Source organism: Carcharhinus amblyrhynchos, chromosome 10 (genome assembly GCF_965287045.1).
Source record: "Carcharhinus amblyrhynchos chromosome 10, sCarAmb.v2.hapA, whole genome shotgun sequence".
NCBI lineage: Eukaryota > Metazoa > Chordata > Chondrichthyes > Carcharhiniformes > Carcharhinidae > Carcharhinus > Carcharhinus amblyrhynchos.
This window is the reverse complement of record NC_137333.1, coordinates 74,930,574-74,957,378: the sequence shown is the minus strand read 5'-3', so window position 1 is coordinate 74,957,378 and position 26,805 is coordinate 74,930,574. Positions and strand designations below refer to the sequence as shown.

At 40.0% G+C, this 26,805-nt stretch overlaps 2 protein-coding genes across 14 annotated transcripts in view; one reads left to right on the top strand and one right to left on the bottom strand.

The window, feature by feature from the left end:
- rnf6 (ring finger protein (C3H2C3 type) 6) overlaps positions 1-26,805 on the top strand; it is a 229,097-nt gene that overhangs the window by 68,693 nt on the left and 133,599 nt on the right. For 9 of the 10 annotated variants that reach the window (XM_080197366.1, XM_080197372.1, XM_080197368.1 and 6 more), the window contains one exon: positions 7,072-7,181. The gene's annotated coding sequence lies outside the window, so the exon portion shown is untranslated. Of the gene's footprint in view, positions 1-7,071; positions 7,182-16,565; positions 16,615-26,805 lie in introns of those variants that run through there. The other variant, XM_080197379.1, reaches the window with a different exon arrangement.
- Positions 1-26,805, bottom strand: part of cdk8 (cyclin dependent kinase 8) — a 110,465-nt gene that overhangs the window by 26,199 nt on the left and 57,461 nt on the right. For all 4 annotated transcript variants that reach the window (XM_080197385.1, XM_080197386.1, XM_080197388.1 and 1 more), the window contains one exon: positions 6,102-6,159. In XM_080197385.1, coding sequence (XP_080053511.1) covers positions 6,102-6,159 — 58 coding nt within the window. The remainder of the gene's footprint in view (positions 1-6,101; positions 6,160-26,805) is intronic.

Below are 26,805 nucleotides of genomic sequence, written 5' to 3'. Positions count from 1 at the left end.
TGGACAAAAAAGCTGAATGTTGCTTTCTATCATAAAAGTCAGAAACAGGAATGTTCGCTGATGACTGCGCAATGTTCAGTATCATTCACAACTCCTCAGATACTAAAGCAGTTGATGCCCAAATACAGCAAGACCTGGACAGTATCCAGGCTTTGGCTGACAAGTGGCAAATAACATTCGTGCCACACAAGTGCCAGGCAATGACCATCTCCAACAAGAGAATCGAACCACACCCCTTGACATTCATGACACTACCACCATTGAATCCCTTGCTATCAACATCCTGGGGGTTAGTATTGACCAAAAACTGAACTGGATGAGCCATCTAAATACTGTGGCGACCACAGCAGATCAAAGGTTAAGAATGCTGTCCCAAGTAACTCACCTCCTGTTCCCCAAAGCCTGTCCACCATCTACATGGCACAAGTCAGGAATGTCATTGCATACTCTCTACTTGCAGGGATGAGTGCAACTCCAACAACACTCAAGAATCTCAACAGTATGCAGGATAAAGCAGCCCCTTAATTGCTACCTCTTCCTGAAGCATTTAATCGCTCCACCAGCAACAAACAGGGCAATTGTATATACTACCTACAAGGTGCACTGCAGGAACTCATCAAGATTCCTTAGGCAGCACTGTCCAAATCCATAACCACTATCTAGAAGGGCAAGAGCAGCACATACCTGGGGACACCACCATGTTGAGGTTTCCCTCCAAGCCACTCACCTTCCTGACTTGGAAATATATCGTTTTTTTCCACTGTCGTTGGGTCAAAATCATAGATTTCCCTCACTAACAGAATGTGTGTGCATGCGTACTTACCAAGTGGACAGCAGGTGGTTAAAGGGGGCAAATCAGCACCAACTTCAATGACAATTAGGGACAGGCAACCAAAAATACTGGCCTAGGTCAGCAATGTCCATGACCCATAAAAATATTTTTGAAAACCTCAAACTATGAATCATTTTGGAATTGAGTGCAGGAAAATTGAACAACTCCTTAAGAGACAATGTATGGTATACCAATGAAGTGGGTTTTTTTGGTTATGTTAAAAGTAAAAGGGGAAGTTCTGCACTGTAGTTTAACATAAGTTGCTTTTGAAATAACATTTAATCAATTTTGTTTTTAGTTCGCTAGTTGCAATAAAGATCTTAAACTGTGAAATCTTGTCAAGTCATCCTATCAGCTATTCACTGGAAATTTGAAACTGACAATCCATAGACTTGTAAGAGCAAATAGCAATGATCATTTTAAGGTGCAATATTAAAACTACATTTTTTCTTGCATCATGTTTCATCCGAAACATACTGAACAAAAAGCAAGTACGTACTTCAGATAAATGCCTGAATTAGATAGGTGCCTGTGATTAATACTTAAGTCCTAATTTAGTTTAGTTTAATACAGAGAGACCAAGTATGACTTTACAAGTAATTTCAGATCACCATTATGCATTGCTGCGACTTCTACTTTAATGCAACTTCCACACCAACAGTGGCTAAGAGTCTGAAAATACAGGTGTTGACTACAAAATTAATAACTTTGTAAAAAAAATTCTTACAACCTTACTTTTATGCTTTTCATCAGGACAACCATGAGTCTAGCAGTCTATGATCTATGAGGATAACTGGAAATCATAAATGCCTGTGACTTCATTGTCTCGCAACTGAAATTAGTTCTCAATTTGAAAAATGCTGCATAAGACATTTGTAAATAATAAAAAGATTGACAATACATCAACTACTTCCGGTTAGCCAGAGACACATTAGATTGTTTATTTCTGCAATATGCTTTAGAATAGACAGACAGGCTGTTTGTTGAAATTCCTCAATGAGCTATTGATTTCAGCCAATAATGAAAAGGACGCTAAGTACAGGCAGTCAGCCAACACTTCTTACCATTCCTAACACACCTTTAGGAAAAACAAAAAACACAAATAGGAGAGAGGTAGTGTTAAAAAGGAAAATACCCTAGGCAGGGTCCTGACAGAAGGTCATCTACTCAGATGTTAACCCTACTTTCCTCCCTGCACAGATGTTACCTGGATTCCTAGCACTACAGTATTTGCCTTTTACTTTTACTGAAATCAAGGGTTGTGTTCAGTTTGCATGAAAATAATATAGCATCTTTTTCTGATGGGAAATAAATTTGCAGAAAAGGTAAGGTAGAGTTTATTCACAGTATATAATTAAACAATATTTGCCTATAAAGCTTTTATGCACCTAAAGATTATTATGCAAAATTGATACCAGAAAATCAAGGACAAGAATAGACCATTTAGCCCAATGAAGATTCACCAAGTAGCTCATCATGCTATCTAGTTTAGCTTCTAAAACCTTGCTTGCCACATTATTCTGTGATAAAAATTAGAAATAGAGAAGATTGAAAAGCAGGATGTGGGAACTAATTGGATTATTCTTGCAGAGAACATGCACAAATAAATGAACATAGAAAAACTACAGCACAACAGGCCCTTCAGCCCACGAGTTGCACCGATAATGTCCCTACCTACTAGGCTTACCTATAACCATCAATTCTATTAAGTCCCATGTACTCATCCAAAAGTCTTACAAGACCCTATCGAATTTGCCTCCGCTACCACCGACGGCAGCCAATTCCACTCACCCACTACCCTCTGAGTGAAAAACTTACCCCTGATATCTCCTCTGTACCTACTCCCCAGCACCGTAAACCCGTGTCTTCTCGTAGCAACCACTCCAGCACTGGGAAAAAGCCTCTGAGAATCCACCTGATCTATACCTCTCAACATCTTATACACTTCTATCAGGTCACCTCTCATCCTTCGTCTCTCTAAGGAGAAAAGACCTAGCTCCCTGAACCTATCCACATAAGGCATGCCACCCAATCCAGGCAACATCCTTGTAAATCCCCTCTGCACCCTTTCGATAGCTTCCACATCCCTCCTGTAATGAGACAACCAGAACTGAGCACAGTACTCCAAGAGAGGTCTGACCAGGGTCTTATAAAGCTGCAGCATTATCTCCCGACTCCTAAACTCAATCCCTCGATTAACGAAGGCCAGTACACCATACGCCTTCTTAACCACATCCTAGACCTCCGAGGCCGAATTAAGAGTCCTGTGGACCCGGACCTCAAGGTCCTTCTGATCCTCTATGCTGCTAAAAGTCTTACCCTTGATATTATACTCCTTCATCCCATTTGACCTGCCAAAATGGACCACTACACATTTATCTGGGTTGATGTCCATCTGCCACTTCTCCGCCCAGTCTTGCATCCTATCTATGTCACGCTGCAACTTCTGACATCCTTCCAAACTATGCACGACACCACCAACCTTCGTGTTGTCAGCAAACTTACCAACCCATCCCTCCACTCCGTCATTCAGGTCATTTATGAAAATGACAAACAGCAAGGGTCCCAGAACAGATTTCTGGGGCACTCCACTGGTGACCAACCTCCATGCAGAAAAAGACCCATCTACAACCACTCTCTGCCTTCTGCAGGCAAGCCAGTTCTGGATCCACAAGGCAACAGCCCCTTGGATCCCATGCCCTCTCACTTTCTCAAGAAGTCCTGCATGGGGGACCTTTTCGAACGCCTTGCTGAAGTCCATATAAATCACATCTACCGCTCTTCCTTCGTCAATGTATTTAGTCACATTTTCAAAGAACTCAACCAGGCTCGTTAGGCACAATCGGCCTTTGACAAAGCCGTGCTGACGACTACTGAGCGTACTAAACTTCTCTAAATGTTCATAAATCCTGTCCTCAAAATCTTCTCCATCAACTTACCAACCACTGGGGTAAGACTCACTAGTCAGTAATTTCCTAGGCTATCCCTATTCCCTTTCTTGAATATAGTAACCACATTTGCAATCCTCCAGAACCTCTCCCATCTCCATCGACAACACAAAGATCATCGCCAGAGGTTCTGCAATCTCTTCCCTGGCCTCCCACAGTAATCTGGGGTACATCCCATCCGGTCCCGGTGATTTATCTATCATGACGCTATTCAAAACTTCCAACACATCCTCTTCCTTAATGTCCACATACAGCACTCCAAAAGCTCAAACTACCAAATAGACCTGTTGGACTTTAACCTGATGTTGAGATTTCTTACTGTGTCTGCCCCAGTCCAACGCTGGCATCTCCACATCATGACAAATCAATGAACCGAATCACCTTTGTCTCTCCTGCATGATTCTCTCTGCAGTATCTATTTTAAAGTTCCTATTAATAAGTTAAATGTATTTCTGTTCTACTGTGTTATATTGATTATCAACATAGAACATTTAGATATGTTACAGTGATGTTGATTCCTTCAAAGATGTACAGCTTCAATTTCTCTAGTCTTTTCTCACAACTCATCCCCTATTAATCTGCAATCAGCTTTTGTTGCCTTTCTTGTTCCAACTCCAATGCATGGACATAGTTTTTGGGTCACAGTGACCAAATTTGAACATTATATTCCATTAATGTCTTTAAATCAATTCTTCACATTATCAAAGAACTGCATATTATGTTTTGTAACTACTCACTATGAACACAATTCCATTTATTACTCCGATGCGCACTCATCAATCTACGCACAATCTCGGATAAACTTTGTGATTTGCCAACCCAATTGTAACGTGGATGTAAGTCACTATTTTTTCCCTAATTTTGCCTCTCAATGTTCCCTTATTTACCAACAAGTTTCACAAGCTTAGGATTTGATTACAATATATAGGCCATTGAGATTAGAAACAGCAAGGGTGAAAGCACTAACCCTTATTGGGGTCAGCACAATCTGTTTGCAGTTTGTGTCTCCTGTTTTAAGCAAGGGTATAAATGTGATGGAGGCAGTTCAGGGGGGGTTTATTAGATTGATATCTGGAAATGAGTAGGAAAGGTTGGATAGGCTGGGTTTGTTTCCACTGGGAGCGGGGCGGGGTTTGATTTGACTGAGGTATACAAGATCATGAATGGTCTTGACAAGATGGACATGGAAAGTAAGTTTCCTTTCGTGAACGAATCCAGAACTAGGGAGCACGATTTCAAAATTAGGAGTTCACCTCATAGGCCAGAAGAAAAGAGAAATGTGCAACCTTAGAACTCTGTACCTCAAATGGCTGTGGAAATGGGGGTCATTGAATATTTTTAAATCAGAGGTACATAGAATTTTGTTACGCAACTGAATTAAAGGTTATTGAGGTAAATGAGAATGTGGAACTCCAAACAAACAGATCAGCCCATGGCCTCGTTCGGCCCCTATTTTGTATGTTCATATGTTCCCCAGTTTGACAAACAGATGTACAAGTGTACTCTATTTTCTTTTTAAGCCAACTTATCCGTTTACTTAGGATTAGCAAAAGCTTAAACACTAGTCTTGTGATTGAAGCTCATTTCATCCTAGGCATGAAACTCTACAGTTGCAGCCACTGCACACTTCAAAAGTGCCCATCTCAAAACAACAGTATTGGAACTTTATGGGTTTCTAATCCGTTATTTTGGTCTAGAAGGGTATGCGTCTGCTCATACGTGCACTGTATGTATATCAATGTATGTGTTGTGCACGCCCATGTCCACATTGTATTCATTTATACAGGGGGACGTACTTCCAACTATGAAAGCACTTTTCTCATGATTGAATCTAAGCAAAATTAAAATATATGTGATTCACTCTGCAGTGAAGACTTGGCAATTTGGATATCGCCACTCAGCACAGGGCTTCCTAGCTAAAAACAGTAATTAGCTTCAAGTAAATCTCACTGATAAGCATTTTTTTGCTATTCTGAATGGGCTGAAGCAAAGTCAGGAAATTCCATAGCTTCGATGCCACTTGATTGGCATCCGGGACAGGAAAGGACGCAAATGCATTGGATTTTCCCATGGAACTACCTACATATTGCAACTAATATAGGCTGGAGACACAATGGCAGTTCTTTACACAGGAAGCAAAATAAGCAACAAAAATATCAAAAATATCCTGCAATTTAGAAGGCTTCTTTCACTAAAATCTTGTATTTGGGTGCAATTTTCAGAACTATTATGTATTTTTAGTCTACTGCATAATCTTCCAAATTAGCTTCCATGTTCAGTGTAGGAACTGCAAAAGATTTTTAAAAAATAGCATACTGTACCAATTTTGACTCTCCCTCGTTCTGGTCCTTCACCCATTACTAAAATGTTTGCAGGTTTCTGGAAGAATAAAAAGAATAATAATTTGCAGTCAATTTTCACACTAATTTCAAATAAATTATGCTCCTCAAAGCAAGATCAACAAAATCATAACAGAAGTATAAAAATCTTTTTATAAACTATGCAAAATTACAATGGCATACATTTAGAACATGGCCAACATTCAAAGTTGACTATTTATATTGGACAAAGGATGACTTTAGGAAGTGGCACGTACTCCACCTTTCCTTCACCTATGACCTCAAGCAGAAATGCTGCTCCCTGAACCTCTATTCACAGTTAATAGGTTCCAGGATGTTACTGGAGCCAGACAACAGACAATAACAAACTCAGAAACAAAGAATGATAGATTGAGTTGCAGTCCTAGTGAGCTAGCTTGAATTTGTGTTTCAGGTTCCACCTGTAATTAGAAATGCTTCCTTACAAATGTTTTGTTCATGGAGCACAAATGCAATCATTGTACGCAAAGATCTCTAATGTATAGTAGGGCACTAACTTGTTCACGTAACTGCACAAATTCTTCTTGGGACATTTCAAAAGTGTTTTCCTCACAGGTCTTGCCATTTTAAAATTTGCTTAAGATTTACAATTCAGATCAATTTTTATTCATGTCACTTAAACTTAAGAATTTCTGTTTTAATTTTGAACTTAAGTTATTCTGAAATAATCTCAGATGAACGTGTGTAGAATTTACAAAAATTGAAAAACAGTGTATTAATAGTTGAAAATAAGGTTAAAACATTCAACAAAAACATCAGCAGAAATATGCACTCAAATTATCTCCCTCAAACTCAAGATTACAACAGAACTTAAAGGACTATGCCCAAGATCTTCGCAAAAATCAGATGCAATTATGAAAACTAAAATCAACACAAATTGGTAGTAACTTGTTTATTTTTTACTCTTTCACAGGCCATGGGGGTTGTAAACTGGCCAGCATTTATTCCCCATCCGTAGCTACTCGATGACAGTTGAGTCAACCACATTGCTGTGGCTCTGGAGTCACATGTAGGTCAGACCAGGTAAGGATGGCAGATTTCCTTCCCTGAAGGACATGAGTGAACCAGATGGGCTTTTCTGACAATTGACAACGGTTTCTTCATCATCAATAGATTCTTAATTCCAGATATTTTTTAACACATTCAAATTCCACCATCTGCCATGGCAAGATTCAAACCCAGGTCCCCAGAACATCAGCTGAGTTTCTGGATTAATAGTCTAGCAACAATACTGCTAGGCCCTTGTCTCCCCCTTAAATGAAGATTAATGTCACAAAAGAAATCAGACACTCAGAGCTCAAAATATTAGAAAAAGATAAAAAGTTCTAGTTTGGGTAGCTAAGAGTACATGTGTTTTATATCAACAGGTTGAATAATGGAAGTGATCAGCAGTTGCAAAGAGCATTGCCTCTATCATGAGCAGCACTCAACATGACTTTAGAAAAGCAATATATTGCCTGACTAGCCCTACCAACTCTTGTTTTTAAATCCAGGAGATGGCAGAAAAAAAAGAAAGTCTTTCTGTAGCGTTTTATGACTATAACAAGACATTGCAAAGTACTTCATAATCAAAAAATTTACTTCTAAATGTATAGTCATTGCCGTCATAAAAAATGCAACAGCAATGTATGTGCAATAAAGGCCCACAAACAGCAAATATACAATTGATCAGACAGCTCACCAAATACTGTTGAAAAAGGACTTTCAGTGTTGACCAGAATACTGGTAGAATTCTCTGCTCTTTAACTAATGGCACTGAATATTTCAAATGGACTGGATCAGCATAAGCAGTGTGTCAGAATCCCTACAGTGCAGAAGGAGACCATTTGGCCCATCAAGTGTGCACCAAACACAAACCCACCCAGGCCTCAACCCTACGTATTTACCCTGCCAACTCCCTGACACCAAGGGGCAATTTGGCATGGCCAATCAGCCTAACCTGCACATCTTTCGACTATGGCAGCAGACCGGAGACCTGGAGGAACCCACGCAGACACAGGGAGAATGTGCAAACTCCAAGTCTCATGAATACAGTATTCTATCAAAGACTTGCTGAAATTTCAAGGCTCAAGTTTCAGCTTGCTTCAGCTGACAGTACTCTTGCCACTGAGTCAGAGGCTCAGCTGACAATTCAATGAAATACTGAGCAATGTAGCGTTATGAGCAACATTGTATTGGAGACTGCAAGTAACTTTTGTGCCATACAAATGGCAATGACCATCTCCAAAAAGAGAATATCTAAGCATCACACCTTATCTTTGACCCGTTCTGGCAGCCACAGTATTTATATGGCTAGTCCAGTTCAATTTCATCAGTGGTAACCCCCAGGACATTGATAAGGGGGGGGATTCAGAGACGGTAATGCCAGTGAACGTCAAGCTGTGAGATTAGGTACCCTCTTCTTGGAGATGGTCATTGCCTGGCACTTGCCATTTGTCCTGATATGCACCTATGAATTAGGAAGCCACTCAGCCCCTTGAACCTGCTCCGCCATTCAATAATATCATGGCTGATTGGATTATAACCTCAACCATGCCTTCCTCCAATAATCTTTCACCCCCTTGTTAACAAGGATCTGCCTTAAAAATAATCAAAGACTCTGCTTCCACCGCCTTTTGAGGAAAAACGTTCCAGGGACTCTCAGCCCTCAGAGTAAACATTTCTCATTACCATCTTAAATGAGCAACCCTCTATTTTAAAATAGTGTTCTTTAATTCTAGTTCTCCGCTAAAAAGAAACAACTCCTTCACATACACTGGATCAAAATCTTTTAAGAATTGGAGGGGTATACAGTATGTAACTGGTATAAAATTCATCTTTTTTCTTGAATGCAAGACATCCAAATAGTCAATAAAATGCATGCAAGTTGTTGCAGAAGATTGATTAAACTGGCAATGGTTGAAGTGGGACAATTTTTGCAAATGTTAGTGGTAGTACCTCTGAACAGAAGAACATAATACATAAGAAATAGGAGCAGGAGTAGGCCATCTAGCCCTTCGAGCCTGCCCCACCATTCAATAAAATCATGGCTGATCTGAAGTGGATCAGTTCCACTTTGCCGCTTTCTCCCCATAACCCTTAATTCCCTTGTCTATCAAAAACCTATCGACCCATGACTAATTCAGCGAGGTAGCCTCCACGACTTCTAACGGGCAGAGAATTCCAGAGATTCACCACCCTTTGAGTGAAGAAGTTCCTCCTCAACTCTGATCTAAACTGCCCCCCGCTTATCTTGAGGCTGTGCCCTCGAGTCCTGCTATCCTTTCTAAGCGGGAAGAATCTCTCTACCTCTACCCTATCCATCGCCTTCATTATCTTGTATGTCTCTATAAGATCCCCCCTCATCCTTCTAAACTCCAACGAGTACAGACCCAGTCTATTTAGTCTCTCTTGATAGTCCAACCCCCTCATCGCCATTATCAGCCTAGCAAACCTCCTCTGCACTCCCCCCAAGGCCAATATATCCTTCCTGAAGTGCGGCCACCAAAACTGCACACGGTACTCCAGCTGCGGCCACATCAGTACCCTGTACAGTTGCAGCAAGACCTCCCGACTTTTATATTCTATCCCCCTCGCTATAAACATTCCATTTGCCTTCTTGATCACCAGCTGCACCTGCAGACTGGGTTTTTGCGACTTGTGCACAAGGACCCCCAGGTCCCTCTGCACCGAAGCATGCTGCAACTTTTTGCCTTTTAAATAATAATCCCTCCTACTATTATTTCTCACACTATAACCTCACACGTGCTAACATTATACTCCATCTGCCAGGTCCTCACCCACTCGCTTAGCCTATCCAGGTCCCTCTGCAGACTTTTCACACCCTCCACGCAATTTGCTTTTCCACTCATCTTCGTGTCATCAGCAAATTTCGTCACCCTACACTCAGCCCCCTCCTCCAGATCATCTATATTCACCATTTCCTATTGCGCTAGGCATTCACAAGCCCAGTCAGGACTAAAGATAACTGATAAACATTAATAAAATTCACTGAAAAATCAAATATTGCACAATATTTCCGATTACCAAATACAAAAAGAATGAACCATTCAACAGTAGCTAGAATAACAACTATTAAAAAACCTCTTAGCACATTACAAGCAGAAGTGTGGCACCCAGGGATTTGGGAGGTTGGGATAAAGAGGTAAAGGAATAGAAGAAGAATTTGTTGATTTGCAGTGTTGGAATTTGGGGTTCTTCGGAACCATTTTCCATTAAAAGGAATCGAGAAAAAGAGCTTTTTTAATCTTGGGTAAACGGAGGTATCAAGACAACAGGTGGTTATTGTGCTAAAGGGCCTGTTTTCCCACCAGAGACTAGATGTTAAATGATTTGTTAGTTTCTTTGAATAACTGGCAAAATCATTTGATTTGTCTGTCAAACTAGGGACAAAAAAAAAAATCAGAAAGGGAATCGTACATCAAAATACAGCTACAAGAATGTTTTTAAGACAACAAGAAACTACACAGAAAGGCAGTTTTAACCTGGGCCAAACCACCGCATATGGAAGTGTTAATGCATTTAAGATGCAGGTTTGAATGAAGTACAACATTATATAATCATAATCTGTGCACTAACACAACTAAGTTTTACTAAATGAACCAAGTGAATCTGAGTTGCACTACTACTTTGAACATTACCTTTATTGTGGAAAAATAGAAGCTCAACAATTCAAACCAAACCTCACTTCAGCACGTCCTCAGTCTGTTGGAGTGATTCAAGAATGTAGGAAACAGGAGCAGCTGCTTCAGAACCTGCTTTATCATTCAATAAAATTATAGCTGATCTTCTCCTTCAAATTAGACAGGCAGGGAAAAAGCCACAGTGACAAACTGGCACTGAAGAAGATTTAAAAAGAGGCTAGGGGTGTAACAGCTGAATTATCAGCCTCCAAAGCTTGAGCAAAGGAGGCATGGAAAAGTTGTAATCGAAATCAGAGAAGTGAAGGATTCATGCTGGAACACATGGAGGGATTTGAAAGCAAAAATAATTAACTTGAAGTCAATTCACTGGGAAAGAGCCAAGAGAGGTTGGAGATTGTGATGGTTTTTGGATTAGTTGAAGTTTGTGAAGCATGGCAATGACAATGTCAGCGTGAAGAGGAATGGAAAAGTTAATCCTTGAAGTGATGGAATAGCTGAGTGTTTCAGTCACAGAGTGCATAAAGTTGGTGTTCAATAGTCCGAGCTGGAAGATTATTTTCTGGGTGACAAACAAATAAAATGTGCAGCTGAACCTTTACAAAGGTAAAATATACAGCTCAGGGTCAGAGAACAACAAGAATTGCCAAGATTTGCAAATATAAGTTAATAGAAAGGCTCCAAAAACATCTAACAGCATGATAAACTCTTAAAATACACGGATTGTTAAATTTTGGCAACAGCTTTTCAAGTCAAATTAAAAACTTAAATAAAGTTGTCAAAGTGGATTTAGATAACCAGTTTAAATGTAAAAAATTGAAGTCAAAATTAATAGAATTACAGCATTAGAATGATAGGACATATAAATATTTATAATTTTAGCAGGTTAATTATTCAAAAGCATGACAACAGAAGCTGCTGGATTAGCATAATAACTCAACCAGCTCATCAACATGCTTCAGAGAAGACTACCCTCCATTCATCCCTATAGGGTCTGGTCCACAAACAAGAGAAAACAATATATGGTTCACAATTCATACCTTCACCCTACCATGCCCCAAGCTTTAACCAAATGATCACAAAACAGAACAAAATGCAGGTGGGCAGATCATTCAGCAACAATGCAGGCAGTCTCAGGACAAGACTCAAACAGTAGTTGACCTTCAAAATCTTCCTCAGCACCATTTAGGGAATGTTGCTCATGTCAGGACAGCTGTACAATAGATTTGTCAAGCAACAACCTGACATTCATTTCCACTGTCACATCTTTCAACCATTATCCCCATTATCCACCAACAATGTCCCTGAATGAAAACAGAAAACGCTCGCAACACTCAGCACACCAGAAGCAGCATGTGTAAAGAAGGATACAAAGTTAACTTGTCAAGTTGATTATCTTTCATCAAAACAGTTCTGACAAAAGCTCACACCTGAAATGTTCATTCTTTCTTTCTTTCTCTCCATAGATGCTGCCTGACTTGCTGATTATTTTCAGCATGTTTTGGTTTTTATTTCAGAATTCCAGCACATGCAGTATTTTGCTTTTATTTAATATCCCTGGGTATGTTCAGTTCCACTTGCAGGATAGGCCAACAGATGGAGATACAATGGCATATTTGGGCAGATACATTCCTGATTCCTCAATTTTGACTACTGACTTGATAAATACTGTGAAGGAAACCTGCTGATCACAGCTCATCAATTAACAAATAAGTATATTTTATAATCAAATAAGACTTTCAGAAGGTAGTAAGGGAAGAAAAACATATTAGTTGATGAGAACACTAATACGCAATAATAATCTAATTGATCGTGACCACATTCCTGTCATATTTAACTGTTGTGAACATAAAATTTCTTCACAATAATAATGCCCTCCACTGTATAACATGAATGCAGTGTTAAGTGGGACAGAGCCATACGTGATGGGAAATTGAGAAAAAGCTGCTCGACAGACTGGAGGGGGCTGATTGTGGACAAGTCCCCAGGACCGGATGGAATGCATCCAAGGGTTCTGAAAGAAATGGCAGAGGTTATAGTGGATGCATTGGTGGTTATTTTCCAGACATCACTGGATTCCGGGGAAGTGCCGGAAGATTGGAAAACGGCTAATGTTACGCCGTTGTTTAAGAAGGGTGCCAGGCAAAAGGCAGGGAATTATAGGCCGGTTAGTTTAACGTCTGTGGTAGGTAAAATGTTAGAATCCGTCATTAAGGAGGAAATTGCGAGGCATCTTGAAGGGAATTGCTTGATAGAGCAGACGCAGCACAGTTTCATTAAAGGGAAGTCGTGTCTGACAAATTTACTGGAGTTCTATGAGGATGTGTCTAGGGCGGTCGATAGAGGAGAGCCGGTGGATGTGGTCTTTCTGGATTTTCAGAAGGCGTTTGACAAAGTACCTCATAAGAGGTTATTGCAGAAGGTCAGGGGACTTGGAGTTGGGGGTAGGTTGTTAGCGTGGATAGAGGATTGGTTGTCAAATAGGAGGCAGAGAGTGGGGGTCAATGGGTGCTATTCGGATTGGCGGATGGTGACTAGTGGAGTGCCCCAGGGGTCAGTGCTGGGGCCTCAGCTTTTTACCATTTATATAGATGATCTGGAGGAGGGAACCGAGTGTAGGGTGTCGAAATTTGCGGATGACACCAAGACTGGGGGAACGGCAAATTGTGCGCAGGGTGTGGAGAGTCTGCAGAAGGATCTAGATAGGCCAGGAAATGGCAAATGGAATTTAATGCTGGCAAGTGTGAGGTGGTCCACTTTGGTAGGAAGAATGGTAGGAAGGACTATTACTTACGGGGTGAAAAACTGCAGCAGGCGACGGTGCAGAGGGACCTCAGGGTCCTTGTGCATGAGTCGCAAAAACCCAGCTTGCAGGTGCAGCAGGTGGTCAGGAAGGCGAATGGGATGCTGGCCTTCATAGCGAAGGCGATTGAATATAAAAGTAGGGAGGTCTTGCTGCAGCTGTATAGGGCATTGGTGAGGCCGCAGCTGGAGTACTGTGTGCAGTTTTGGGCGCCGCACCTGCGCAAAGATATTTTGGCCTTGGAGGGAGTGCAGAGGAGGTTTACTAGGCTGATACCGGAGTTGAGGGGGTTGAGCTATGAGGAGAGGCTGAATAAACTAGGCTTGTACTCGTTGGAGTTTAGAAGAATGAGGGGAGATCTCATTGAGACGTATAAGATGATGAATGGGATGGATAGGATAGAGGTGGAGAGACTCTTCCCGCTCAAAAAAGACAGTAGGACTAGGGGGCACAGCCTCAAGATAAAGGGGGGGGCGTTTTAGAACGGAGTTGAGGAGGAACTTCTTCACTCAAAGGGTGGTGAATCTCTGGAATTCTCTACCCGTTGAAGTGGTGGAGGCTGCCTCGCTAAATATTTTCAAGAAGCGGGTTGATGGGTTTTTGATAAGAGAGGGGATTAAGGGTTATGAGGAGAGGGCCGGAAAGTGGAACTGAGCCACGACAGATCAGCCATGATCTTATTGAATGGCGGGGCAGGCTCGAAGGGCCAGATGACCTACTCCTGCTCCTATTTCTTATGTTCTTATGTTCTTATGATATGTCAAGAAAAACACCAGCTCAATATATTATAAAATAAACTTTTCAATACAGTAGCTAATAGTAATGTAGGCTTCTTAATGGCTGCTGTCAATGATATTGGTCAGTGGAATTCAAGAAATGTCAATCTTATCAAACAGTTGCTTCATATCGGTCTTCACAGTACAGGATAAGGATATACCAGAGGTGGAAAACAAAACATAAAAAAGGGGAGGAACTACAATACAAGTTAAACATGCTGTTGAAGAAACCAGATAGTTTCCACCCATGAGTTGCAGTTAAATTGTAAAAAGCAGTGCAACCAAACAAGTATTAGTTTTTAGCCTTCTGAGCTGTTGGGAACTATAAAGCTTCGAAACACAAGAAGTTGGTTAATTGGAAACCTTGACAATCTACAAGGTCAGAATACAAGAAATAAAAAGACAGAAAAATGAGAAAGACAGAAATAATTCATGACCTCGTGGCGTAATGCTTCATAATACCGATAAATACTGTTGCAGTGAACTCTTGCAACATAGAAGATGTGAATTAAACATTAAAGGCATCAGCAATCAGATCAGAGCTTGTGGGTTTCTTGTCTATACCCCTCGATTTGGGGTGGTGGTGGGGTAGGAGGAAGAGGGAAAAGCAGGAAGGAGTCAGAAGAAAATAAAACCAAATTTCTTGAATCTTAAAATGAAACTCAATTTGCAGAAGACAATGAAGGTTTCATTGATGCAGATAGCATCATATATTATAAAGGAAAGCACCTATCATTCTAAAACACGGCAGCAGGGAGCATAACATATGATCTAAATTATATATTAAATAGAAGCTGAATATCCAAATTCATACAGTATTACAAAGTCCTTGACCTCAAACATTCAGTCTGCTTTACCCTCCATAGATGCAGTGTGTTTTTATTTCATATTCCTAGCATGCATAGAAATTAACTTTTGCAGTTTTTTGTGATTACACAAAACCCTGGTTGCTCAGCTTATACGGAAAATTTGCTTGAATAATGAAACATCAAAATCTGCTGCAATAACCACATTTAAAAGACTAAATGCAAGTTCTTTATTTTAAATAATCCTGATTTTTACAAGTCAGTCCAGCATTCAAATCCTTGACATTTTGTTGATTAATTCAAATCTATCTGCCACATTCTTCATAACTCACATATGCCACCAACTTGCAAAGCTTCAGAAAAAGGAATTGGGGCATGATGAATCTGCAGATAATGTGGCATCAAATCATCAAAAGCTAGTATCTCAATTTTCTGAAGATATAAACCAATTTAGTTTCATTTGCTCTCAAAGCTCGAACTCATTCAACTGCACTGTATGTTGGGATCAATATTTGTCAATAAATTGTAATATGCAGGAGTGAAATATTTAATAGTGACATCAATAAAATAATTGCTTGTTACTTTTAGTATTCAAATAGCTCTGTTGCTGATTTTCTTTAATTTTTTTTTAAGGATTTAAGTCTTAATGACAGAAGCATCTCTTAACAAAACAGAACATGATTCTAAACAAGATGGGTAGCTTTAAAACCATTTCCGTACCAGCAGAGGCAAACTATAGAAATATACAGAATGCACAATTAACTTTTAGGCTTTTTTTTAGCCTCGTGATTTGGAACAACAAACTAAAATTGTGGAGGATTATGTATGTGAACTGTGGAGTTTCCAGTATTGATTCTGACCAGAAGTAAAGGAAATACACTCAAAAAGCAGGTTCTTCCTTTTTGGTGAGCATTATTTCGTCAATGAAATTTCATTCTGATACCAAACAAAATAAGCCATTTACTAAATCTAATCATGGGAAGCAGACATTGCTGGTAAGGCCAACATTTATTGCCCAGCCCCATGCGTTCTTTGAAGGTAGTAGTGAGCCATTTTTTGCAGGGCAGTTAAGTGTCAGTAAGGATGCAAAGAATATTGGACAGTTATTTGAGTCATGATTTAAAACACCATTTTCCAAAATAAAAGAGAGCAAACTGAAGAATAAAAAACGACAGTAATTTAGATTATACTCAAGTATGAAAGTATGAGTGGATAAATTGTCGCTAAGTGATTTTTTAAAAAAATGGTAAATGCCCATTTCAACGCTTCCTTCTTCAGTCAGGACGGCACCACAGTTGCAGTCATCATTCCATGATTGGCCAAAGGTGTGCTTCTGTGGCTGGGTCAGGTCCTGCTGATTTTTCCACCTAAACCGACGAGTGAATATTCAACTACAACAAAGTGCTCCATCTAGCAGAAGAAAAATAGAAAGTGAGTCCCTGATGTTAAGAGCTTGAAACAAATTGTTCAGCTCACAATACTATTTGGGAAGGAAAAAGTACTACATGATGCACATGCATATCACCCATACTATCCAAAGTAGTACATGCTGTTGGCTACAGAGAATGATCCCAATTTTATTAGTAACTGAAATATTCTGCTTGTTTTTAAAATATGGAAACACAGATGGGCAGAATATTGTGAAATCATAAGACTTTGCTTAGACAAATCCATCTCCCACTGAGTTGAGCTGCTGAACTTAGCTACAGGAAGGGAAATGGAGTGTAGGTTGCCATTTTAAGGCAGTTTAAAAAAATGAAATAGATAATTACTGCAAGCTGCTAACGAGCAGACTTAAGTTATCTGTTCACTTGACTGAGAATAGGATATGCGGACAACTGGGAAAAATAAATAAAATGACTTTAACCCCAAGAGCTAGTTTTCATACGTCAACTATAACAACATGCATCTATAGTGCCCATAACGTAGTAAACATAGGAGGTACTTCACAGAAGCGTTATCAAACAAAATTTGACCTAGGTCATAAATTGAGGTATTAGGACTAAAACTTGGTCAAGGGGCATTTATGCAATATCTCAATGGAGAACAGGAAAGCTGAGAGGTTAGAAATGTCAAACTCCAGAGTTCAAGGCCTCAGCAGCTGAAAACAAAGCTGCCAACAGTAAAGCAATAAACACTAGGGATGCAAAAGATTAAGAAGTCTCACAACACCAGGTTAAAGTCCAACAGACTTATTTCATAGCAAAAGCCACTAGCTTTCGGAGCACTGCCCCTTCGTCAGATGAGTGGGCTGAAACCCATTGTACAAAGAACCCCCGGCTTCTGTCACGACACTACAGACTTCCTACAGAAACTCAGCACACATGGAGCAGTTGAACCAGCAGTACTCCTCATCACATGGATGTCTTGGCACTCTACACCAGCATCCCCCACAACAATGGCATTGCTGCAACTGCCTCAGTACTCAATGCCAATAACTGCCAGTTTTGAGGTGCAATTTTACAACTCATCCACTTCATCCTGGACCACAATGTCTTCATCTTCAACAGTTCTTCGTCCAGACACATGGAACAGACACGGGGACCAAATTCGCACCTCAATACGCCAACATCTTCATGCACATGTTCGAACAAGACCTCTCCACCACACAGGACCTTCAACCAATGCTATACGCTAGACACAGAAATGACATTTTTTCCTTTGGACTTCCTTTGAACAATCACCGAAACAACTATATGATGACATCAACAAGTTCCATCCCACCATCAGACTCACCATGGACGACTCTCTGGAATCGGTTGCATTCTTGGACATACGCATCTCCATCGAGGACAGTCACCTCAGCATTTCACTGTACCGCAAGCCCACGGTCAATCTCACCATGCTCCACTTCTCCAGCTTCCACCCAAAATATGTGAAAGAAGCCATCCCCTAAGGGCAAGCCCTCCGTATACACAGGATCTGCTCAGCTGAGGAGGATTGCAACAGACACCTCTAGACACTGAAAGATGCCCTCATAAGAACAGGATATGGCAATCAACTCATCGATCGGCAGTTCCAACACGCCACAGTGAGAAACGGCACCGACCTCCTCAGAGGACAAACACGGGACATGGCGGACAGAGTACCCTTCGTCGTCCAGTACTTCCCTGGAGTGGAGAAGCTACGACATCTTCTTCAACATGTCATTGAAGAAGACAAACATCTCACCAAAGCCATCCCCACACCCCCACTTCTTGCCTTCAAACAACTGCACAACCTCAAACAGACCATTCTCTGCAGCAAACTACCCAGCCTTCAGGAAAACAGTGACCATGACACCACACAACCCTACCACAGCAACCTCTGCGAGATGTGCCGGATCATCGACACAGATACCACCATCTCACGCGAGAACACCATTCACCAGATACATGGTACATACTCTTGCAACTTGGCCAACATTGTCTACCTGATTCACTGCACGAAAGGATGTCCTGAGGCCTGGTACGTTGGGGAGACCATGCAGACACTACGACAATGGATGAATGAACATTGCTCGACAAGCACCAGGCAAGAGTGCTCTCTTCCTGTTGGGGAACACTTCAGTGGTCACAGGCATTCGGCTTCTGATCTTCAGGTAAGCATTCTCCAAGACAGCCTTCATGACACATGACAACACAAAGTTGCTGAGCAGAGACTGATAGCCAAGTTCCATACACAATGACAGCCTCAACCAAGATCTTGGGTTCATAGTGACATGAACCCCCACGTTTTGCCTGGGCTTGCAAAATCTCACTAATTGTCCTGTCTGGAGACAATACACATCTCTTTAACCTGTGCTCAATGCTCTCGCCACTCACATTATCTGTACCTTTAAGACTTCATTACCTGTAAAAACTCGCATTCTACACATTATTTTGTAAATTGAGTTTGTGTCTTTATATGCCCTGTTTGTGAACTGAAATCCCACTCACCTGACAAAGGGGCAGTGCTCTGAAAGCTAGTGGCTTTTGCTACCAAATAAACCTGTTGGACTTTAACCTGGTGTCGTGGGGCTTCTTACTGTGTTTACCCCAGTCCAATGCCGCCATCTCCACATCATGATGCACAAGAGGCCAGAAACTGGATGGTTTCAGAGATCTCAGAACTGTAGGGCTAATGTAGCTGGAAATGGTAGCAAAGACCATGGAAGAATTTGAAACCTGTGACCATAAGTAATTAACATACGGAAGGGGATAAATTGCAGTATGTCTAGATCTGGTCTTCATAACATTTCACACACACAAAGTCTACTTAATACTTGGTAATCACAAGTGTATTCCCTGACTAATGTCCCCAGTCCTATCCCAGCGACATCATCACTAATTTCAAAGATAATCTAACTAAAAATATTCATTCAGGAAAGAGGAGAAACCTTCCTCCAACACTTAATTGCTCAACCATTTGTGGCTCGCCTTCAGATACCTGGGCTTAAGCTCCATAATTCTCTCCCTAAACCTCTCCACCTTTCCCCTCCTTTTAGGTGCAGCTTACAACCTACTTTTTTTGACTCAACTATTCTAATGTGGCTCATCGTCAAAATTTAAGAATGTTGAAATGCTTTATGACAAAGAATCAAAGAAGCTCTACAGTACAGAAGGAGGCCATTTGGCTCATCAAGCCTGCACTGACAACAATCCCAGTCAGGTCCTATCCCTGCAATCCCACATATTTACCCTGCTAGTCCTCCTGACACTATGGGCAATTTAGCATGGCCAATCAACATAACTTGCACATTTTTGGAGTGTGGGAGGAAGCCAAAGAAGCCAGAGGAAACCCACGCAGACATGTGGAAAACCGCACAGACAGCAACCCAAGCTGGGAATCAAACCCAGGTCCCTGGAGCTGTGAGGCAGCCATGCTAACCACTGTGCCACCTTGCCACCCAGTTAAAGACATCATAATTATAATCTGCTGCTGCTTCTAGTCATTACAATTCAGAAATTCTTTATATTGTACATTTAACCATTGTTTAAAGTTATGACAATGAATCAAAGTGTCCAATACAAACATAAAAGCTTTGTTACATTTATTAAACAAAACCCAAGTCTTGTCAATGTCAATTTTATGCAATTTTTCCATTTGTCATCATGCAATTTGGATATATGATCACAAAGGTCTCCCAATTAAGATTTTTATTATTCAAAACATGTATTCAGTCAATGTGCCTGATCTAATTCTATTGAACAAACAATTTGAAATATCTGTGCCAGAATAAGAACAGATTTACAGGTTCCTCAACTATTTTGTATTTGAACAGTAAAGCCTGGACATTCATTTTTTCTGATTTGCTCAGGAGAATTTGGATACAGTGGAAGTTACTTATTGAATTGTACATTCTTTGTTGCCAATTTTCCCCCTCCTGAAGATGCTGAATCCTTGGTGGTCAGGCTCAATACTCAGTGGCCATTTTTTTGATAAGCCTCAAGAGTCTGCCAGACTAGGCTACGTTGAGAAAGGAAGGCACAGTTGATCCATAGTAGCCTCACATTATGCACGCTCATCTCCTAATCCAGCAGAGCCCATGTTCATATCTGAGAGTGGACAACTCAGGGGCTATGACTAATTTTACACTTCCTAATTAGGTGCACTGAAACCAAATGTCATATTCAGCTAAGATAAGGAAATTACCTCAGTGTATAATTGATATATGGTGACCAAACACCTAATAAATATTTAGCTGTAAAGTTTAGGTCATACATGACAAGGCTGATTGAGTGTTTATAAAGAGATGACTGAAATAGTAGATGAGGTAATATCTACGAATGCTATTGAACTTCTAGAAAGCAGTTGATAAAGCCCTTCATAAGAGAGTGAGACTTCAATTTGAAGATCATGTAATTGAAGGTAAATAGTTCACCTGTTTCAGAGATTAAGTGAGTTGCAGGAGACAGATTAGCAACAATGGGCAGGGATTCAAATTGACAAGTCATGACCTGTAGTACCCTACAGGAATCTGAAACAATTTGTTGTATTTATTAACTTAAGTCACTGAATAGATAGCCACATGTCAAAATTTGTCAAGGATGCAGGCAGGCAGCATTATATGCAACGTAGACAGATGAAACTTACAAAGGTATATTAACAGTTTAAGTGAATGGCAAGTTTGTTACAAACAGATTTGGATATGGGCAAGTCCAAGATCATCCACTTCAGACCAAAGGAAAATAGATCAACAATGGCTGTCCAAAAAAATCTGACAACCCATATTCAGAGATCGAAGATTGTGGACAGATAAAGAAAACAATTAAAAGCTAATAGATTGCTGGCCTTCATATTTAGAGGTTGAGAATATAAGGCGGTGGAAGTCATATGACGGCTATGCAAAACCTTGGTTAGACTACACTCAGAGTACTGCAAGTAGTTCTGGGTGTCATAACGCAGAAAGATTTATTGGCCTTGGGAAGGAGTGCTATGTGGATTTACCGGAATGATATCTAGACTCGACAGGTTATGCTCTGAGTAGAGATTACACAAACTAGCTTATAGTTGCTTCAATTTAGAAAATTATGGGTGACTTGATCAAGCTGTAAGTGATTAAGAAAAACCAATAGGTAGAAAGAGAAAAAATAGTTATGTTGATTGAGGAACCTTTGACAAGGGACATAGCCTAAAAGTTAGAACCAGGCCTTTAGATGGGGAGTTGGACAACACATTTACACACAAAAGGGTGGGAGAAGTTAAATTTGGAACATTCTTTCACAAACTGTTGTTGTGGCTTGGTCAATTTTAACTCTAAATTGAAGATTGATTTTTGTTTATCAAAGGTATTAAGTGATAAAGGGAAAAAGTGAGTATATGGACTTCAGTCACACAGTCATGATCCCACTGAATGGTAGAATAGACATGAAGAATTAAAATTGCCTACCCAGGCTTCAATGTTGCTATAGCAGGCAACAGAGTAAGAAGTGCAGTATTAGAGTTTCAATACTATAACAGATCTTAATTAGGCTAAGCAGTCAATTGGAATTCTAAACATATACAATACTAAGCTCCATGGGCACAGGTTAGAGATAAATAAAACATGACAAAGAATACTGAATATAATGCACAGCTTTTTAAACAGTAACCTAATGTTATACCACCATCAACTTATGATTCTACCACGTCTGGATATTCTGATATTCATTGTTGAGCACATTGTATTTTATGTAATTTATTCCATTATTGCTAATTTCCTCTAGCATCACTACCCAATGCTACATTGGCCACCAATATCACACCTGCCAACGGATATGTTATGACGGCAGTGAAGGATAAGAACCTACGGTAACATTAACCTGTTTTTGTCAGGGGCAAAAGGCATATATATTACTTGAGAAAGGTATGAATGTTAAATTTGTTGTAGTATATTTGAATGGCTGGTATAACATGAGAACACTGTACTATAACTTAAGACAGAAAAGAGAAGATAGAATTTACCACCGCACACATATGGTTGTTCTTTCATATGTCCAAGAGCCAGAACTCAGAAGCACCAGAATCAGATTAGTTATGTAGGCTTTTCATTTAAATCCTCACAGTCAGCCTGTAATAATGAGTTATACAGTTTACTTTTCATACTTCTATTGATTAGATTTTTGCATATTTTGTTTAGAAAAGAATCAAAGATGGAATTGTGGCCAGAAATAATAATTATAAATGTAGAGTGTGTCATTTTCTGTGTTGAAAATATTCCAATATCTTGAATAATTATTAATTATCCTATTAATCAACTTATTATATCTGTATTCAGAATAAACACTTGGATTATGTCAGTGCTGTGGAGTACTATGCTGAATAATTCACAACATAAATCCAGTACTTCAAACACTGTAAGCAGTTCTGTTTTCAGTAACATAGAATCCTGCAATGCAGAAAGAGGAGATTCAGCCCATTGAGTCTGCACTGACCACAATCCCACCCTGGCCCTATCCCCATATCCTTCCACATTTATCCACTAATCCCTCTAACCTATGCATCCTGGGACACTAAGGGGCAATTTAGAATGACCAACCAACCTAACCCACACATCTTTGGATAGTGGGAGGAAACCGGAGCGCCTGGAGGAAACCCACGCAGACACAGGGAGAATGTGCAAACTCCACACAGACAGTGACCTGAGCCAGGATTTGAACCCAAGTCCCTGGAACTGTGAAGCAGCAGTGCTAACCATTGTGCTACCGTGCCACCCATGTTCCATGAGAATGCAATTATATGTATTAGAACAACCCTCAACTATTTTTCTTACTTTTTCTCAATTGCAATAAAATGGAGTTTCATTTTCTAGAAATTGATTGTTCCTCAGTAGCATAACAACATGTGACAGCTTTAAAATATGTTACATACATAAAGATCCCAACATCTGGAATATTTCATAACTCCGTTACAGAATATTCAGACATCAAATCTTTAAATTAACTGATTGATATACATCAATATTAAAAATGACATCTTCTGGACAGATAAAAGCAAAATACTGCAGTTGTGGAATTGGAAACAAAAACAGAAAATGATGGAAAATCTTGCGGACGGATCAAAGGTGTTCAGCGAAGCGGTCACCCAATCTGTGTTTGGTCTCTCCAATGCAGACCACATTGGGAGCGGCGCATGCAATAGACCAGCACTGCTTCACCCGAAAGGGGTGTTTAGGACCTGGGACAATGAGCAGAGAGGAGGTAAAAGGAGCAGGTATTGCACCTTTTACGATTGCATGGGAAGGTGCCATGGGCAGGGGATAAGGTGTTGAGTGTGATGGAGAAGTGGACCAGAGTGTCTCAGACAGAACAGTCCCTGTGGAACACTGATAGGAGGAGGTAAAGGAAAGATGACTGCTGGCATCATGCTGGAGTTGGTGGAAATGAAGGAGGATGTTTCTTTGAATGCGGAAACTGATGGGGTGAAAAGTGAAGACAAGGGGACCCCAACCCTGGTTCTGGGAGGTGGAGGAGGGGTAAGAACAGTGGTCCAGGAGGTGGATTGGATGTGGTTGAGAGCCCTGTCAAACATAGCAGGTGGGAAACCATGACTGAGGAAGGAAGAAATACATATGAGCAGCACTATTTTGAAAAGTGGCATCATCAAAACAGATGCAGCAGAGGCGAAGGAACTGAGAGAATGCGATGGAGTCCTTACAGAGTGTGGGGGTGTGAAGAGCTGTAGTCAAGTAGTTGTGGGAGTCGGTGGGCTTGTAATGGATACTGGTGAACAGTTTATCACCAGAATGCTGATTCTCTTCTTCCTCAACTGTGACGAGGGGTAATCTAGATTCAAAACTTTGGCTCCCTTCTTTCTCCACAAATACTGTCAGACCTGCTGAGTTTTTCTAGCGTCTTCTGGACAGGAGATGATTTTGATCTTCGCTTTCACATTAGTAGTAGATGCCTCATATACATTTGAGCAAGGATGGTACATCACTGCTGTGTAAAATCCAGATATGTTCCACACTAGATTTGCTATTTGAAAAGAGCTAGGATTTCAGAGGGAAAGCATAATATGTGAAGAGGTGGCATCTTGATATTTCCAGAAAGGTTCATCAGCTTCATAAAATGAATAATTTTCTCATCAACTGACTTAACATTAGTTCAAATAACTGATTCTTATGGCACAAAGTTTGGCTCCAAAAGGAAAACTTAGTTTTGGTAACAATTTTCATTAATCTTCTCTGCCCAAACTGCCATTCCTGTCGAGAATTAACTGAAAAAGACTTTTACTCTCCCGATCACAATCATTCAGTAAGCTACAGGAAAGTCTTTGTGAATAAAAAAATCTGACTTGTTTTCCAAGTAAATTTTTATTTACTCCCTTAAACGTTTCATGACCTGATTGAAAGAAAAACAGAAGATCTGTTTCTCAAGCTTTATTACAAATTCATTCTTCTCATGTTACAAATAAAAGTACGTGAATAATGACACACCTTCTATATTTCTATTTTTAATGTTATAATGTCAGAACAGCATCCATGTGACTTTGTTCCTGCTCTGTATAATGTTGAAGTATCTCTGACAGTTCTCTGGTAGGAGGAAATTGATGGATAACAGAATAAAATGTTAATTGATGTACAAGTATATAAAAAAAATTTCAAGGGGATGCAAATGATGAAAGATAGTTGCAAACCAAAATCCAAATTCCGATGCAACATGACGGTCTCTAATATTGGCCAAACGAATGAAATTAAATTTTTGATCCTGAAGAAAGGCTATAACTTGCAGATATATCACACTTCTTGTGACTGTTGGGCACCTCAACTGCTTTCCAGTCAATAAAATGCTTTTGAAAACTTCACTATTGCAATCTGGGAACATAGTACCCAATTGAGTACTGAAAAGTTTCACAAATCGCAATGAGATAAATGACCCTTTTTTTAAATCTGTTCATGGGATATGAGCATTACTGGCTGGGCCAGCATTTGTAACATGGTCGTCATCAGACTTGTAATTGCAGATTTTTGTTTGAATTCAAATTTCATCATCTGCCGTAGTTGGATTCGAACTCAAGTCCCAGGGAATTACTCTGGATCTTTGGATTATTCGTCCAGTGCCAATACCACGATACTACCACCTCCTCCCAAGCCTAATTCAGCCTAAACAAAAGCTGGTTGAGAAATAAATGTTTACCAGACAATGAGGAAAATTGCCCTACTTTGCTTTCAATATTAGAATAGCATCTTTTATATCCACTTGGAATTCCATGAGTACATCCATAAGCTGTGAAAAGCAGCAATGGGTGGTTTTTATTTTATATACCTTGTGTGCAGCTGTATACTGGTAGTCAAGATCAAGTAATCCTCAAGTGGTGTTTGAAGGCAGCAAATAATTCCTTACTGAATGGCATAACTTAGGACAATTTGTAAGCCAAAACAGTAAGCTAGTCCATAAGATTTTTCTGCATTTCAGGCTGAGAAGCTGGGATACCCCAACACTGAAGTGAGACATCAACACTGGTCCACACAAATTGGTGTCCAACATTTATCAACTGCATGATTTCCATTTTAAAACAATTTATGAAACAAGACCTCCTTCTCTAGCCCAGCTACCAAGAGCGGACAAGTGCAACTGTTTTCAGGCACCACCTGTACTTCATATGCCTTTACACATGCATAAACATTCCAAAATTAGGAAACTAACTGCTTTTGAACTAAAAATTGGCAAGCTTTATCTCATCCAGAGAGCAATTTATATTACCATGGACTTTGTATGCTATTTTGTCTCTTTTTGTATCAGGAGGCAAGACAAATTACTTCAAAAAGTTTCAAAATCAATATTCAAAACAGTATAAATGTCTGAAATAAATTCATCTGAGCATGAAGTCTGTAGGAAAAGCATTATATTTGTCCCAAACCCAGTCCACGTACATAACTGTTGATTCTCTACTAATAATATTCAATTCATTTCTTTAATTTGAGAGGAAGAACATCAAGAAATGTTCTTCAGATCTTTAAGTTTCCAATTTCATTCCCAACTCTTTGGCTTACTGTGGCCAAAAGTCTTTTAATGATGAAAGGAATAAACTGCATAACTATAGATACAATATAATAGACATAATATAACATTAGGACCAACTTAGAAAGTCTTCAAACAATTCTTAGTGTAGAAAGAGGCCATTTGATCCATTATCTCTACCAACTCGCCACATGAGCGATTCACTTAGAGCTAAATACCC